At 38.9% G+C, this 17113-nt stretch overlaps 1 protein-coding gene across 4 annotated transcripts; it reads left to right on the top strand.

The window, feature by feature from the left end:
- The first annotated feature begins 1405 nt into the window (after nt 1-1405).
- On the top strand, nt 1406-15582 carry shoc1 (shortage in chiasmata 1). 4 transcript variants are annotated; one of them, XM_014414679.3, is made up of 28 exons: nt 1406-1542; nt 1845-1920; nt 1994-2123; nt 2494-2584; nt 2665-2834; nt 2930-3092; nt 3175-3289; nt 3355-3496; nt 3588-3692; nt 3852-3981; nt 4221-4315; nt 4999-5244; nt 5848-6270; nt 6801-6986; nt 7395-7589; nt 7697-7789; nt 8215-8396; nt 8531-8603; nt 8771-8834; nt 9202-9377; nt 9462-9561; nt 10882-10993; nt 11738-11859; nt 12028-12115; nt 12303-12434; nt 13012-13161; nt 13528-14236; nt 15251-15582. In XM_014414679.3, coding segments are annotated over exons 1-28 (4356 nt in total). In that variant the 5' UTR covers nt 1406-1540; the 3' UTR covers nt 15337-15582. The 4 variants fall into 4 exon arrangements, 3 of the variants coding, with proteins under 3 accessions (XP_014270165.3, XP_076747204.1, XP_076747203.1); XM_076891089.1 differs by lacking the exon at nt 6801-6986; XM_076891088.1 differs by lacking the exon at nt 12303-12434.
- Nucleotides 15583-17113: the final 1531 nt, after the last annotated feature.

The raw sequence follows: 17113 nt of genomic DNA, 5'->3' as shown, positions 1-17113 counted from the left end.
ATTATAGAAATACTTGTGCCTTATATTAAGGTTGTTTATATTCATCTGTTTATATTGTATGTTTTAAATCATGGAAGAACATTCAGTTCATTCTGTGAATACCTGAGGCAGTAATCCAGAAATCGAGACAAACTCCAGCTCACATTTAGTGCAGTTTCATGTCAGTGTGAATTTTCTGTATGTTATCACTCCTGTGAGAAAGCACACATCGGCAGAATCTGCTGTCTTAAAGCGAAGCCTGTAAAGCATGCTGGTATTTTGTCACCTTGATGAGAAACTAGTGAACTCCAGACATAGACCTTTAAGCGTTTAATAACTTTTAGTTCATCCAATCAGGATACACAGAAGAATTACAGGGTCACAGAAGAGACAACACAAAGATAAAACTGTCAACACCCATTTTTTCTAATGAGGGGAAAGATAATAGAGAGGATGGAAACACCTCGCTGTTTGTTTCACTTTCTTTTCTTTTCTTCTCTTTCTTTTCTTTTCTGTATGATTGAAAATCATCACATGTTTGGAAAGTGAAAACCGGAGGGCCCATATCTTGTAGGCATATAGAAGAATTGGATTGGTAATTGTACTTCCTTGAATGATGTTGCTGTTGAAGAGCGCCCTCCTGTGGTGAAAAGTAGAGTGTACATGCAATTGAAAAGCAGAAAACACAGAAGCCATTTAGTTCATTATTACACTATAACTATTATTGTGTTGATTTGTATGGGAAATTGCAACCCAGTTTTTCCATATTTAATATAGAAACAATTTGCATTGTGCCACAATATGGCACATTAACACAAATACTGTGTCGGGAAAATAATGAATAAATAGCTAAGAAATATGTATTACAGTGAGCTTTATTTATGGTTATCTGTGATTTAAGTGATTAAAATCAGTCCATAGTCAACATCTTAGTTGATGTTATCCGTGGTGGACTGGCTTTATACAGGAATAAATAATGTATGACTTTTAAATTTACCTTTTATTTTGTTCAGTCTATTGGGGAATTTAAAGGGGCGTTTTGACACATAAATGTGTGTTTCTGGCATAATGAGACCTGTAGGCACTGACCCAAACTGAAATCTGGTGACATCCTGACATAGAAATGCTTCGTCACCAAGAAGAAAGGAAGGACTCGTGGACCATTGTACTGCAGAAACGAGTTCCTTACCAGACCAAAAACATTTATTCTAGCGCCTCTGATGGCCTATGTTAGGTATTAACATTGCCATCCACACAACCACAGAAAAAAACGTTGGCCAGCGTCCATTAAATATTTGTGTCCATGGGTCTATAGCTTCAGTGGAGGCCTTTCCAGGATTTACAAAGAGCTTGTTGGGGTCCCAGAAATATTTTAGGTTTTCTAATTTTTTTTAGGCAAATACTATCCAGATATTTTTTTTTCAAAGGCTGATCCTAGCTTTACTGGTCATATGCCTCAGAGCGCATGCGTGACGGTTTCACCTTTTGGTGACCTGTTAATGCATCCTGAAAAAACAATCTTGGACACTACAGCCGCGCAACACTAAAACTTAATTGCATCATGTAAGTTTGCTGTTACTGAAACACACAGTGCTCTTATTTACATTTTTTTTGTCAGCTTTCCATATTTAAAGCTTTAAATTTAGAGTAAAAATGTGTAAAAAAAAAAAAAAGTTACCTAGCTATAGTACGACACTTGCTAGCTAAGCAAGCTAATAAACTTGAAAGATTTCCACGTGAAAGTTATTTTTATCCGTTTACATAAATCTATTTGTTTATAGCACGAGACATTAAGTTAGTTGGTGTGATGTAAGATACCGAGGTACAGACATGTTACCTGTAACTCCGCTTCTTTGTGTGCACAGGCCAGAAAAGGACAACTCTCCCCAGACTGAAGTCTTCCCTGCTATCAGATTTAAAGCTCTTGACTATGTTTTTGAGGTGAGCTTGTTCATTTTACCCGGAGTATTTCTCTAAAAGCTTGTTGTTCTGATTCTTTGTGTGTGTATTTCAGGCCAGCACCAGTCTGAAAGTCATGATGAACCTGCTGGCTCTGCCAACACCTTACCTGACAGGTGCCAGTGACCTGTATCCACATAGTGGAAAGCTGCTTGAAGACACCTACAGGAAACCGTGGGTCAGAGGTATTAAAAAAACAACAACTTAAGTTTGTAGAGCGGGGATGTAAGTGGACCAGACTAGTGAAAATCTCATTTCTGTTAGTACAAAGAAGTTTGACTGCATATTTAATCCTAATATAAGAAAAAGATGTGCAACTTCAATAGTACATTTCAGTTTTTATATATGATAAAGAAATGCTGCCATAGTTAATGAAAGAAATCTGTCAGCATGACTCTTTGGGCTTTGTAATAAATCAACGTGTAAAATTACTAAAGTAATTTTGAAAGTACTTAAGCAATCATAAAAAACCAGTAATAGTGTGTTGATGATACAGGTAATCTTCACATGCCTGCCATATGAGTTAATTTGCTTATATATTTATTCCCTTGACAGGACAGGTGATCTCCACTTGCAGACTTAATGTCGGTGGCTCTGTCCTTGATAATCTGAGAGAAAAAAATCCACCAGTAAATTCAACAGAAAGGTTCTCCTGTTTAAAAACACAATCCATTCACTGAATTTTGTATTTGTGGAGAGATATCATAAATACTTGTTACTTTTCAGATTTGATGTGAAAGATGAGGTGGAGGTGATACCCAGCTCTAATCCTGACTCACTTCAGGATTTAGATGAAGATTTGTATGGTTCCCTTTTAAAAGACTCACAGACTGATGGTCCATGTCAGGAATCGTTTTTTAAGCAGACACCTGACGCGATCACGGATAAGAGTGAAGGTGAACCATTTCTGTATACTACAATAAAGTTGTAATTCTAATCTTCTTAAGGAAATCAGTTATGTTTAGTAAAACATGTTTGTGTTCTGTGAAAGACCTCTTCTTGCCAGAAGAGCTCATTCCAGTCGATCACCTGGCAGAGTTTAAGAGACATTTGCCTACACTGAGAGTCAAGTTGTCCAGATTGAGGATGCTTCCTGTAGCTGACCCGCTGCTGAGCTCATCAGGAAATTCCATCTCAGAAGACAACATGTTCAGGTGCATTTTAAAACCTGCAAATGAACAACCTTTGTGTGTTTATGGCCCCACTAACCATCATGTTAAACCTGTTGGATTGTAGCTGTTTCAAGCACTGTGCATCTTATGAAAAACCGGCAGATGTGGACACCACTAATGTTCAGACATGCGTAGACATTCAAGAGGAGTTTGTTAAACAGCCACTCACGAACGGAGAGGTAACTAATCCTTATAAACATGAGACTATTTGCTCAGTTTATTGTTAATAGTTTTTTCTCTGTAGTTGCTGCTGTTGCCTGCTGTAGTGGAGACTCTTCAGCTGAGCACAGAAAAGTTCACAAGGTTTTCAAACATCTACAGTCATGTGAATGTTTCCACTGAGCTGATGGACGAGGAGATTCCAGTCCTAGATGTGCTTCGAAAAGGTGACAAAGACCAAAATCCTTTAAGATGAAATAAAAAAAAAAATTTTAAACACTATTAAAAGATAAACTGATATATTTGACTTTTCTTCAGCTTCCCTTTCAAATCCTTCAGTGGGTATTTCCAAGTTTGATGTACCAGATGAAGCCAGTGAAGAAACCAAGATGAATGGAGGCCTGATTGAGTCAGATTTTGCAGGTACAGAGAGCTTAGATAAAAACTGTAACTTGTTGGTTATACTTTTCATCCAATAATAGAGAAATATACAGAGGCTACATCAGGCACACCATGTCTCTTCGATTGTTTGAGGTGTCTAATTCTCTTTCAATGTAAGTTTTAGTTTACTGTGTCTTTAAGGATGTGCGGTGCTTCCCACTGAAATGGAGCTGGAGTTGACTCTCAACCCGACTCCCCTGAAAAGTCAAACTGACATCTGTCTGTCCACCTCTGAGCTCAAGAAGGAAGAGATGTCTCCTTGTTGCAGAATGTGAGTAATGTCAGGTTGAGCTGCTAACTAAACAGTTCTGATAGGTTTTTTTTGTTTGTTTGTTTACTTTCACTGATTTCACATTAACTGAACAAGCATGATGCACACATAGAGATGTCATCTGTAAGTCATCTGGATTAACATTCTTATAAACTGCTACAGCATGATGAGAAAATATGAGTGATTCCCATTTTATGGTAATTGGAGAAGCTTTTGAAACAATAATGATTTTCATCTAGATCTTTGGTGTCGCCGAGAGCTCAGAAAGAGATGAAGGCGGTGCTTTGGAAGGCAGAGAAGCACCTGAACTTTGTGGTCGGCTTTCTGTTGTCAGGTAATTTTGTAATTAAAGGAAGACTCCACAAATTTTCCACATTAAATACTCAACACTGATTAACAGTGGAAAAGTGCCAAAGCCTCCACTGGCTCTTTAGAAACCACTTTGTTCACTGTGACAGTTTTGCTAAAGTGACTTTGGGGGAATCAGCAGGGGGAACAAAAGCCATTAAGTTTAAATCATATGAGTACACATTTTGTTTTTATTATGCAAAATTTGGGGTGAATCTGCTGCAGCACTTCTGACTAAGAGGACTTTAAAACTCACTGAGGTGCTGCAGTGCTTTGGCATCAATAGTTAAAAGGCTGATGTTTTTGGAGACCACAAGATGTCACTGTGGCCCCAAAACATCTTGGTCTTCAACCACCCATCTACTTAAACATTTCTGATGGGTTTGCAGCTCTAAATGGAGTCTCAAATTGGATGTAGAGACTTAAAACGTAATGTATCACAATCTAGGGACGGGTTGACAAAATGTGACTGTTTACCATGCAGAGAAAGTCAATTCAAATGAATGTTGCTATCATGAAAACTCTGGGGTGCATGTTTTTGTGTCATGATTGGACTTAAAGTGATATTTTTTTTTGTTTTGTTTTTTTGTTTCTAATCTATCACATTTACAGACGCACTGAACACAGAAATCTCTGAACTGTGTCACTAAATTGCTGTATTTCCTACAGAGCCTCAAATGTATGAACCAGCTGTTGACTTCCAGCCTCTGTGGGAAGCCTTAAAAGTTATCAAACTAGAGAAAGAAAGTTTCATAAGCGCTGCTGACAAACTGCAGTCCGAGATGGAGACGGAAGTCCCGCAGTTATCTTTGTGCTGCTGCTGCGACTTCACGGAGAGTATGAAGTCTGATCTTCCCTCCATCAGAGAGGAAACTGGAGAAGACTTAAGTAAACTGCCACCTGAACATGTGGAGGGTGAGTGTTTTTGGTTTTTAGATGTGCATGAGTCCATGTGTAGCTGTATTAAACATATGTAGATAATTAATTACTAAGCTTTCGGTTTACTGACACTTTTCCGCATCCATTTCTTGGAAGCAGCAGTCTGAGTAGAGATACCCAGACTTCACTCTCCCCAGCCACCTCCTCCATCTCTTTCAAGGACACACCAAAATGTTCCCATCTAGCTGAGAGACGTAATGTCTCCACATGTACTGGGTCTGCTTGGGCATTTGCTGGCTAAACATGCCCGAAATATCTCATCTAGGTGGTATCCTGAAAGGATTCTATGCCAGAACCTCCTCTGCTTGCTCCTTTTGATGCAGAGCAGTAATCAGTCTCAGGTGGGGCTCAGACCCCTTTAGGAATTATCCACTCTGTGGTGGTTGGTGGTTTGCATGATAGTTTTTGTCCATCACTGTTTTTTGGCAGCTCACCTGGAGCTGGTTTAAATGCCGAAATGCCAGTCAAAACCAGGTTAATTGTTTCAGGTGTTTTGGGTTTTTTTTTAGTTGAAGTGCAAAAATTATTTATATTAAGTATCATCAGATCTCATCTATTTTCCTTCTATTCTGGTTTCAGTCGACTCCTTTCTATTGAGCACCACAGCTGAAACTCTTCTCCAAAAGAAACCCACTGATGATTCATCTCTGAATGCCTCCCAGATGCCTGCGTTCAACACAGTGAATAAAGATGTCAAACCAGCTCCTGTCACCACCAAATATGATATTGGTGGCAAGAAGTTTTCAGAAGTTGCAAGCTGGTCTTCAGCTCATGAAAAAGGCATCAGCAGACAAGGACATGACTGTCAGATGGAGCTGAGTGCAAAGATTTCTGAGGAGGCTGTCGCCTCCACACTGAATACTAGAGATGATGACAGAGGTTTGCTGTTGGCAAGAAATCCACCAGAGCTGGACCTTGACCCCCTGGCCACCTTCATGATGCTTAGGTCTCAGCAGATCGCTCCTGTTTCTGCATCACCTCAGAGCTCAGGCAGCACTGCAGGTACACTATGCTTACTATCTGTTCTTGCATAGTCTGAAGGTGATTTATGCTTTTGCAGCTTTATTTTCAAACATTGTTCTCTGAACTTAAGACCAGAATGTTTGTATCTATTATGTGAAAAATGTAAATGAAGTATTATAGTCAAAGTCTCCACAGGAAAACCGTGTGTAGCCACAGAGCCCTACACTTCCCACAAAAGAAAACAAAACGCATCAATGCACTGTAAAGCTCTTAGATTCTTCATGTTAGATTCCTCAGTAATCATCATAATTTCTTCAGCTAATCTTTTAATCCCGATAAGTTTATAAACTTCTGCTCATCCAACTCACATAAAGAGGGCATTGTTTCTAAGAAGGCTCTAAAGCTCTCAGGTAAGCTGATTTTTTTTTTAATAGTTAAAAACCCTAACAGATCCAATAAATTTACCCTTGACCTGAACTTTCTTGCTATGACTCCAGATGTACGCCTGTAAAAACTAATGTAGCCTAATAAAAACATGTTTTACCTAAGCTCATCCTTTTATTTATCAGCACATGAGGTGAACCACCAAGCACTATTATCAGAGCTGCAGCCTTCTCCAGTGCAGAGTCAAACACTGGACGTGAGGCCAGGAAATTCAAACAGAGAGGAAGAACCTGCTAATCAGTGGATGGGTCAACTCAGTGGAAAATCACAGCAAAGACGGGACAGCAAAGTAGTTAAGATCAAACCTACAGGTGCGACACAAGTTATCAGAGTGAAGTAAAGTTACAAATATCCACACCTTACGTTCACATTTGAGTTTCAGTCAAGTAATTCCACACTTTTACAAATGTATCATTAGCAGCAATTTAATGGAGACCTGAAAGCCAGGCGCCTCCATAATTTTTTCATAGGGGTGGCCCTATTGGGGCTACTAAAAATATTGGGGTCACAGACCAAAAACAGAATTTCCAATATAGGTTACTTGAAAAATATGACAAAAAGAGACAGGTCTTGACAGGAGGGACCACATGGGGGGCCAGCAAAGTTTGGGAGTCAGGCTGCTTGACTGCATTTCTCATTGACCAGACTGTAGTAGGGTCTGTTTGGAAAGCATGGTGGTTCAGATGGTGTTTTAAATTAGTGTTTTAAACCCTGTGCAGACAGCCAGCAGCGAGCCTACTGTGAGCTGCTGGCCTTCGCTCAGCCTTGTCTGAGCTCTGCCAGACAGCTGGGGCTCAACTTCCCAGGGTGTGGAGACTTCAGCAGCCTGGCACCAGACCAAACTCACTTCCTTCTCAAACAACAGGAGAGGGCACTCTGCAGGGCCCCTGCACAGACTGCAGAACTGATCAAAGGTAGGAAATGCCATGTTAATGTTTTAATTTGCATGTTGTTGTATTAATGTATTAAACCTAGATTTGACAGAAGTAAATTATCTACTCCCTCTCCCACTGTGTTGCAGATCAGGAAGCGCTTTTCAACCTTGCAGCTCTGATTCATGTGCTGGTGACATTTAAGGAGCTGCTGCTGAAGTGCGACCTCAGTACGGGTTTGGGTGAGATGAACTACTGTCACACAAGCACCCAACCTTTAAAGTTTATTAAGTTAGTTCAAAATGCTGCAGTTGTAAAGGTGGGAAAAATCTAATTGTAATAAATTAAAAGTTCAAACAGTTAACTGAAAGTAAATTTTATAATTGTGCTATTTTTATTATAACGTAGTATGATATTGTTTTTACTTTCATATAAGTAACGACTTTGTCGAGCCAGTAGGAGAGAACCTGGGTAAGATACAGAAATATCCCCTGTAAATATTCTAAAACAGTACGATAGAAATTATGCAATCATGTGGGATCCCATCACTCAAAACTGGAAGCTGGAATTTCCAAAATCTTAACTTTAGTTTCAGTGTCTACACTGAGGTTTTAACCAAACAGATGCCATGTTGTGAGATTTTTAACCTGGTGTTCTTGGACAACAGAGTACCTGACAAAGGCAGCTAAGGGATGTGCAGAGCAGAGTCTGCAGCAGCTGCTGAAGAGGCTGCACATCATCCTCTACCTCACTCAGAAAAACCAGGAGTCCAGCCTCAAACTGCAGGAGCTCCAGCACCTGGTGGCTGAGTGGCTGAACAGCAGTAAAGGACAGAACAGCACAGATAAAGTCAGTATTGTGTAATCAATCATATACTTCTATAAGCTAAATATGATATTCATAAATCATTATCATAAATATGATAGTCATAAATCCTTATGTGAAAAACACTTGATAAGAGTTGCTTATTTACCTTTGTGCAGATTCTTGTTATCGTATCAGTTCACTGTGATAGCAGCAGATCAACAATAATCAACAGCTTGAACCAGGTGACAGGTAAGCAGCTCACTGATCATTTCAGTCATTTCAGTCAAAGGTTATTAAACTAAAAAATATTCAAAGAAAAATTAAATGCTGCAAAACATGCAGAAATAAGACAAACAGGTGACTGTCATTGTGTCATAGAGTTAATTATATTTGTGGTTTTTTTGTTGTTGTTTGAGGCGCAACTGCAGTTTGTCCAGAGCAGGACAAGATAAAGCTCAATGGTGCAAGTGTAGTCAGCAGGTAAAAGTGTATCATAGTTCATTCATCTAGGCCTGTGTGATACATTGGTATATAGAGATATGAAGTCATATATAATTACATGATATTGTAGAGACACAATAAAGCTGTGCTTGAGGTCCCATCCCCTGCTTTCCAAGTTATTTTTTTTAATTAACATACATTCTTTATTTTATTTTATTGTTTCTGAAAGATTTGAAAAGCGTATTTTCAGTTTCAAATGGTAAATAATATCTATTTTATTATTTTATATTTTGGCAATAGCAAAATGTATACATCTCATAGCTATATTTTCAGATTAGGAGCCATTCATCACACTGTCTTGAGTATAAGTAAACACATTGTTGTCACACCTCTATCCTTTTTACAGCATGCATGATAGTGTGTGCGTGGTGGTGTATGAACAGGATATTGGCCCCGACTTCCCTTGGACCTGTTTCTCTCTAGTCGTGGAGTACGACCATCCGGGCCAGTCTCCATGGTCTGCAATCTGTAGGGAGAGGAGCATCAGCCACCTAACGTTCAACACCACCGTCTCTGATGCAGGTCAGCTGCCACCAAATTCCACGTATTCATATTATTGTTGATATGTTCGCTTAAATGCTTTTAAATGTGCTTGTTTCCCTAAAGAGAATATCTTGTGGTGCCTGGAGGACAACGTGCCGTATGTGTTGTTTGTGACGGAGGGACTTATTAACTATCCGCTGCTACTGCAAATGCTTGAGTCAGAGTGAGTTTTCCTCCTCATCCAGACAAGTAAAAACAACTGTGTTCAAGTATCGAGTATTATGACCAGCCTTTACATCAGAATAATTTTTAAATGTTTTACATCTGAGTAGCTGAGATGAAAAAATAGTAAAAATAACTAACATCAGGTTACATATCACATAATCTAATATAAGAAGTTTTAATTTAAAGTTAAACAGAAAACTACAGCCAGATTTTAATAACAGTTAATGCAGAGTAGTATGTAAGCGCATGAATGAAAAAGGAACAGTGCATCATGGCAAAGCCCCATCAGCCTAAATCCATTGTAGGGTAATTAACCCTTTAAGACCTACCATAGAACCAAGTCCGCCAGAGCTTATCTTTATATTTTTACACGCAGTAGTGCCATTTTTGAGAGCATTTCAAGTTGCTATACATCAATACAACCGTTATAGCCCAAATTGTAATAATATGTATGCATTAAGTCCATAGTAACTACATAAATTGCAAAAAAATGCAATAAACTACAAAAAATTGAAAATTGTTTTTGGTTTTTTACATATATTTCTAGTTAAAGAAATTTAAGAGGTTTATCCTTCACAACTGTAAATACAAAAAAGTTGCACAAAATAGTTTCCAACAACAGGAAATTAAATTCATAGTCATAGTCAATTTTTATATACTGCAGGAAAAATGAAAATAAATATTATAATCCAAATTTTTGCAAAGCTATATGTGGAAGGAAACCATGACCCAGGGCAAGCTGATGGCATAAGATGTAAGTACAACTCCTCCGGTTTCATATGCAAAAAAAATTATTGCGGTAGCTTACGTGGTTCCGGTTCTACAGGGATTTAAAAATAGTTAAGCAAAACAGAACATGCCTGCTCCAACGGGTTTTAAAGGGTTAAAGGAGGACTCAGAGTCACCTGATCAAGCCTATAACTATATGCTTTAAGCCTAATCTTGAAAGTAGGAGCTGGCCCCACGGAAAAATGAAGACTCTGCCTCCAATTGTACTTTTAAATATCCTTGTAAGTAAGCCTGCAGTCTGAGTGCTGTTGTAGTCATCACAGAGTTTACTCATATCATGGATGGAGGAAACTTATTTTCTAGTTCTGCTGTATCACTTTTGACATTTTAACAGATAATTATAACTCTGACAGCTAAAAATCAATCAATCATTATGCTGCCTCTGCCTTGGACTTTCCTGACCTTCAGACAGCAAAGGCTTTTTTTTTTTTTTTTTTGTTAGCATTTTTTTTTTTTTTTAGCATTTTTACCTGATCTCCCAGTCCTGACGAGCACTGTTTGATCATTTGGTGAAACATGTCTGTCACAGGTTTAATGTGATGGTGCTGGAGAGGAGCCACTGTCCCTCCCTGAAGAGGCTCGGAGGGATCCACAATTACACTCTCATCACAGTGGATGAAAGCACCGCCATCGTAATTCAGGTATCAGGAAACACATAAACACTTCATCTTTGTGAGGAAACTTCACGTAATACGGTGGTAGCTGTAAATTTTAAAGCACATCTAATAACAGTAGACTCCACAAATGTGGGAAAGGAAACATTTTTCTTTACACATCTCAGGCTCTTCATGGTTTGTAAATGTCTGTGATAAAATAAAAATCCGATGTCTGACAGTGTTTTTAAGGGAACTGGTAACATGTGTTTCACTTAGGTATGGAAGCTTTTTTCTAATGCTGAGAAAAAATGTACATGGAATTTAAACTGGTAAGTTATTGTGATGAAATTTTTGAGATACTTAACTCAAAATTTTGAGTTTTTAAGTTGAAATTTCAACATGCATAACTCAAATTTTTGACTTACAGACAAAATCAGTGATAAAAGTGTGCTTCCATACTTAGTTTTATGGTTTCAGCTTTTTAAACATCTTGGTTTTAGCCAATTTGTTTTAGATCCCACTCTCACCACTTGACGACCATCTTGATACACTTCTGGGCAGTTATTTTGAAGCATTATGTAACTTTCATTTCAGTCCAATCAGTCCTCATAAAGACAATATACACAGTTAGACTTGTTATGGGGGCGGATTTCCTCTGCGTTTAGTCCCAATGCTCTAATGAGTCTCTTAAGTGAAAATGCTGACCAATAAACTCTGCAACTACTTAAAGAAAAACACACACTTTTTTGCTGTGTGTGTGTGTGTGTGTATGTGTGTGTGTGTGTGTAGGAGCAGGATGAACTATGTCAAGAGCGAGCCAGTGAGGGAGTGGTGATGAGGCTGACTGCTCTCTCTCTTCAGTACAGCTGCTGCTGGCTCATCCTTCATTGTCCAGAAGGTCAGGGAGGAAGGTGGGTGTCCACATATACTTAACCCTACACCCTCACTTGGAGAGTGTATTTAACTTTGAACCAAGTATTGACCCTAAAACCTGATGATTTTGTCTTCCAAAAGGGTCCTTATTTATCTCCCCTAAACAGTAGTAGTATATGAGAAGGCTTGATTTTGTGTGTGTGCAGATTTTCCAGTGAGGCCTTCAGCAACTTGGTGCTAGTCTATTCATCTCTGGTGCTATTGAGAATGAAGTCTGAGGATTTGGATGTGAAGGTAGAACATAAGTGGTGCCCCTCTCTGTAACAGATCATTATTATGATTATCATCTTCATTCAAGTCAAATTAATATCCTTTCAGGATATTGAAGACATTTCACCAATATTTTAAACAAAAAGACCAAAAGTAATAAAAAAGAATAAACAACAGTAGGATACAGGCATTTCTGTACATCGTCTTGCAGGTGCTGTTAGTGTCAGATGTATTGGAAATGGCAAAGTCCATCAGTCAGATCTGCTTCCACAGCCTGATGTCCAGTGACAGAGACCCTGTCAGCTTCTTGAACAGAGACTGGCTGACTGTGATGCCCTCACAGGTGAAACTCATATCCCCAAATCAAAGCTATTCATACAGAAAGGTCTAGAATAAATTGCACTGTTTTCAGTGATGAATTAAAGCAGTGTTTTGACTCTATTCTTAAGAGCATGTGGATACATTTTTTTCTATGGTTAATTATAAGCTGGTCCAGTTGTAATCAAGAGGGATAACTGGACAGCATACAGTTAGAAAATACAGGTTCTGTGTAGATTTGTTTTTGTATTTCTGTAGTCACATTGCAGAAAACAGTGGTTGGAGACCAAGATATTTTATTATTAACTGTGATAATTAATACTGATAAATCAGGGAAAAATGCCATCTACATAGACAGAAATTCACAGTAAACAGAATGTTTTTTCATTAACTACTTATACTGAGAGACCAGTCAGGACCTCATAGGTTTGAAACAGAAATTATTCCATAAATGGTTGTGAAGTTTCAAAGAGACAAAAACTAAATGCACCTTTTACAACTGTCTTATGTCTGCTGTGTGATTTTATTTTTTTATGAATCAAAATCTATTACATGTCTTGTCATTGATTGCATTTCTTTTTTTTCCCATTTGCTTCCTCCAGGAAGAAGAATGTTTGTCACAGTTCCCTTGCATTAACCCCCTGGTTGGACAGCTGATGCTGAGCAGAGTGCCATCCTTTGAGTGGCTCCTGGGGGCCTCATTGTGTCAGCTGAAGGAGCTGCTTCCTGAGGTGCCACATAAAGTGCTAAAGGTGATCATGTGCTGTAAATATGTTTGTATTTGGAACACTTGTTTTACAAAAGCTTATTACTTTACACAGAAGTACAAATTACAAATAAAAATAAACAGAGTTCCGGGCGCCGGTTTAGCTCAATGCGTTGAGCAGGTGACCATATGCCATACGGCTAAGAGCAGCCGGCCCGGGTTTGAGTCCGACCCGTGGCCCTTTGCCGCATGTCTTCCCCTCTCTCTGCCCCCACTTTCCTGTCCTTTCTTCACTGTGTCTATCAAATAAAGCTGAAAAAGTCCCCAAAATATTTAGAAAATAAATACATTAAAAAACCGAGTTGTTAAGAAATTAAATTTGATTTTTTCCCTCCTTCTCTTCCGAGTTTAGCTCTTCAGTGACACGACCTCCCTGTATCCACTGGCAGCAGATCCAAAAGACCGTCAAACTTTGACCACTGAGACAAACCAACAAAGCAGCCTACAGACTCACACTGGGGATTATGAATGCATGAAGTCCCCCCATCCAGACCTCCTCTGTAGCAACCAGAACACCAGCTTCCTGTTCGAGATTCCACAGGAGAGCTTCTACCCAATATTCGAGGATGGCAACTCAGATTTCAAACTTGACCTGAGTGATACTTTTGGCAGTTCAGATGTTTGTTTCCAGGGAAGCTGGAACATCAATGATCCATGGAGAGAGGATGGGAAGATCTCTGGCTGGAGGAGCATAGCTGGAGCAGTGGGGAGGGTTGTTGAAAGATCAGTCAATGAGTGGACACGCAAGACTCCGCTAAACGATTACACCACTTCTTCACACCCTGCTGACAGCCCACTCAAACTGGACTCTACCTTCAGTTACAGTACCAACCTGCAGCAGCCAGCCAGCCCCCAAACGTCCACATACCCTACACTCTACAAGGACTTTAATCCTCCCAGTCAGCACATCACCTACAGTCTTAGCACACCTACAGGTATCCTGTGGGGTCATGATCACGTTGGGGGAGGGATGACATCACTTTCAGCCAACTACGGCTCCAGATGCTGGGCAGGAGAGGAGAGGAAGAGGAACAGAGAGGCTGCAGGCTTGATTGGATCAGGTGAAAAATAGAAATAGAAGCTGTTCAGGTCTCTAGCACAATACTAGCTGTTGACACAACCTTTGATTCTATACTTACGTTGCCATGGTTCCCTGTAGTTTTTGTGGAAGATGTCTATGTCTGTAAATACTCATCAAAATCTCTCTGAGCAGCAGTAAAACTGAAAAGTGCAACACAAGTCGCAAATGGAGACCATTTGCCTTCAGAGTAAAAGTTGTTTCAAAAAGGTGGAGCTTTTACTTTGAAAGTGAATGTAGTTTGTATAGTTGACCATTCACAAGTTTACAATGGCAGGAAAATGCAACAAAGTATAAAGTACATTGTGCATTCTACACCATGGTCCTCAAACTTGCACAGAGAACAAACAACTTTTATTGTCTGGCATACTAACCTGAATTTTATGCTGGTGATGTGAGCTGAGTCACTTTTACTTCAAGAGTCAATAGTTTCCAAGCCTGAAGACAGCACATCAGGTGAGGAGCAAGACGAGGAGCATGCTCAGAATCTTTTTTTTTTAACCTTTTTTGTTGTTGTTGCTTTACAACTAAAGCAACAACAAAAAAAGTCCACTATATACAGAAAAACAAGACCCCTCTAAATCATGACAAACTATGGCAACGTTCATAATGCCGTGCTACTCCCGGTGAGACTGTCAGCGTGGAGTTCTGCTGTGACATCCCCAAGTCTCTGAGAATAAACATTCAGAAATTTTAACTTTCTCGATTTTCCTCCCAGGTCCTTTATCTACATCTTATAATTAAAAATTTAGTTGACTAGTCACACGAGAACCAGCAAACAAGTATAAGTGCGCATAACAGGAGTTGTGTTGGGTGATCTAATTTATAGATCCCATGTTCAGAGCTGCACGAGAAAATGATCCTGAACAGAGTTTGTGGTTGGAAATGCACATTATGGTCTCCTTTTTCTTATTTTGCAGGTAAACGTTTAGGTGCTAACATAGCCCATTTGTTCTTACTTTATTTTTTTTGTTGTTGTTTTTTTTTACATTTGCAGTGTTGTCACCATCGAAGAAGGGAAGGCTGAGCTATGAGAGGGTGCCCGGCAGAGGTGATGGACAGACGAGGCTTAGATTGTTTTAGAAAAGAATGGGAGAAGGAATAAAAAATATTAAAATGCATTAAAACATTAAAAGTTCAGTCATGGCATAGTTTGCGGTGGGGGGGTTTTCTTCTCAGATTACATTTTTAGTTTTTCACCTAAAAGTCTACATTTTAAATGTTTATAAGCAATTGTGATTTTCTGAATTCCTTTTTTGTCACCGAAAATACTGTTAATGTTTAAAAAAGGAGGAACAGTTAATTTTATTAAAGTTCAAAGCAATATCATATGATTTTTGTATTATTTCAATCTAAACTATTGTTTATTGTATAAATTTGTTTTGCACTTTTTCATGTTATAGTATTAACTATTTTAAGCTGTTTTACAGGACACGCTGCTCCTTTTCTATTTATAATTATCTATTTGTAATTTATCAAAATTCAAAATTTGTTTGATGATTTTTTTGTAAGTGTCCCTGAAGTTTCCCAGGCTGGTATAGAAACAGACAATGATTAGTACTAATAACATGGTAGCATTTTAAATTGATTAACGCCTTAAATCTGCTTACAACTACATTATAATGTGTTATAAATGATTATATGTTTAAATACTGCTAAGTAACAAGGAGAAGGTGTTGGCAGGTTCTTCTTACAAAACAAGATTAAGCATAATTATAATTATCTGCACATGTTTGCTGTGCCCCCTCCCCATACTGAGCATGCTCAATTGAGGAAAAACAAATTGTGATTTATGGCTGGAGGAATGGGATGGAGGGTGTTTCCCAGTTAACCTGATAAAGTCTCTTTTTAGCAGCTCCAATGGCAGGGCTTCTTTTTTTATATATATAATTTAGTGAAGCAATCCCCTTATCGTGCTCTCTCAGCATGTGGAGAGAGTGCTTATCTTCACGAGCCAGCAGAGTGAAGCCAGCTCCCTCAGGAATGATCCCCAGACAAAGACGACCCCAGGGACATCGACTCCAAGCCTCCCTGCCTCTGGACAGCCATATCAAGCACTGACTACCACCATCAATAACCCACCACTTTTTTTTTTTTTTTTTTTTAAATGTATCCCTCTCCCTACGTGTCCGTCTCCCTGGCTGCTGCCTGCTTAGAAGCAGTGGACAAACAAAGAGAGAAATGGTTTGTTTTTTTAATGGCACAGGAACAAAAGCAGTCAGCAGGGTGGTCAAAGGAGTCCCCCTATGAAGGCGAGGCAAACAGTAGCCTAATGGTGCAGTAATGGTCCCTGACTACACTGGAGCCCTGCACTGAATGGGACAGGAGATATATTGTGGGAAGGAGCAGGCTGTTTAAACCAAAGCATCCTTTAGTCTGGCTCCTATTTTGGCTTCAGCTGTAAAGGTCACACTGTTATCTTTAATCACAGCCTGCAATTAAGAGTCACCTGTGAGTTTTCTGTTTTAAAGAAGAGATGAAGCCCCAGCAGAAGCACCTTTATAGTTGGATAGTGATTACAGATAAGGTCGGGGGGCTTTTGGGCACAAAAAGCAGCACCTCAAAATGCTGAGTAAAATGAAAATGACACAAGCGCCATGAAACAAATCAACAAATAATGATTCGCATGGTAAGAATAAAATTTTCTGAAGTATAAGTAATGTGTTGGTATTTGATAATCCAAATGTAGATTTATCTTGTAGTTTATCACCTGGTTCTAGTTTTAATATATAAGGTTTATTACATTTTCATTATATTCTGGGATTCCTGTTCTTAAAAAAAAAAAAAAAAACACAATCTAAAAAGCCGGTGCTGAGTTTTGCACAGGGTTCTTATAACATTATTTTTTAAGGCAAATACA

The sequence above is a fragment of the Maylandia zebra genome, linkage group LG12, assembly GCF_041146795.1.
Source record: "Maylandia zebra isolate NMK-2024a linkage group LG12, Mzebra_GT3a, whole genome shotgun sequence".
NCBI classification, from domain to species: domain Eukaryota; kingdom Metazoa; phylum Chordata; class Actinopteri; order Cichliformes; family Cichlidae; genus Maylandia; species Maylandia zebra.
Note: the sequence above shows the minus strand (reverse complement) of the source record. Positions and strands in the feature narration are given on the sequence as shown.

Bases quoted from the DNA above. Each gene is read 5' to 3' on its own strand.
- shoc1 (XM_014414679.3), top strand. The intron at 6,987-7,394 runs GTGCGACACAAG...AACCCTGTGCAG, and splicing joins AGTTAAGATCAAACCTACAG to ACAGCCAGCAGCGAGCCTAC. The intron at 9,562-10,881 runs GTGAGTTTTCCT...TGTCTGTCACAG, and splicing joins CTGCAAATGCTTGAGTCAGA to GTTTAATGTGATGGTGCTGG.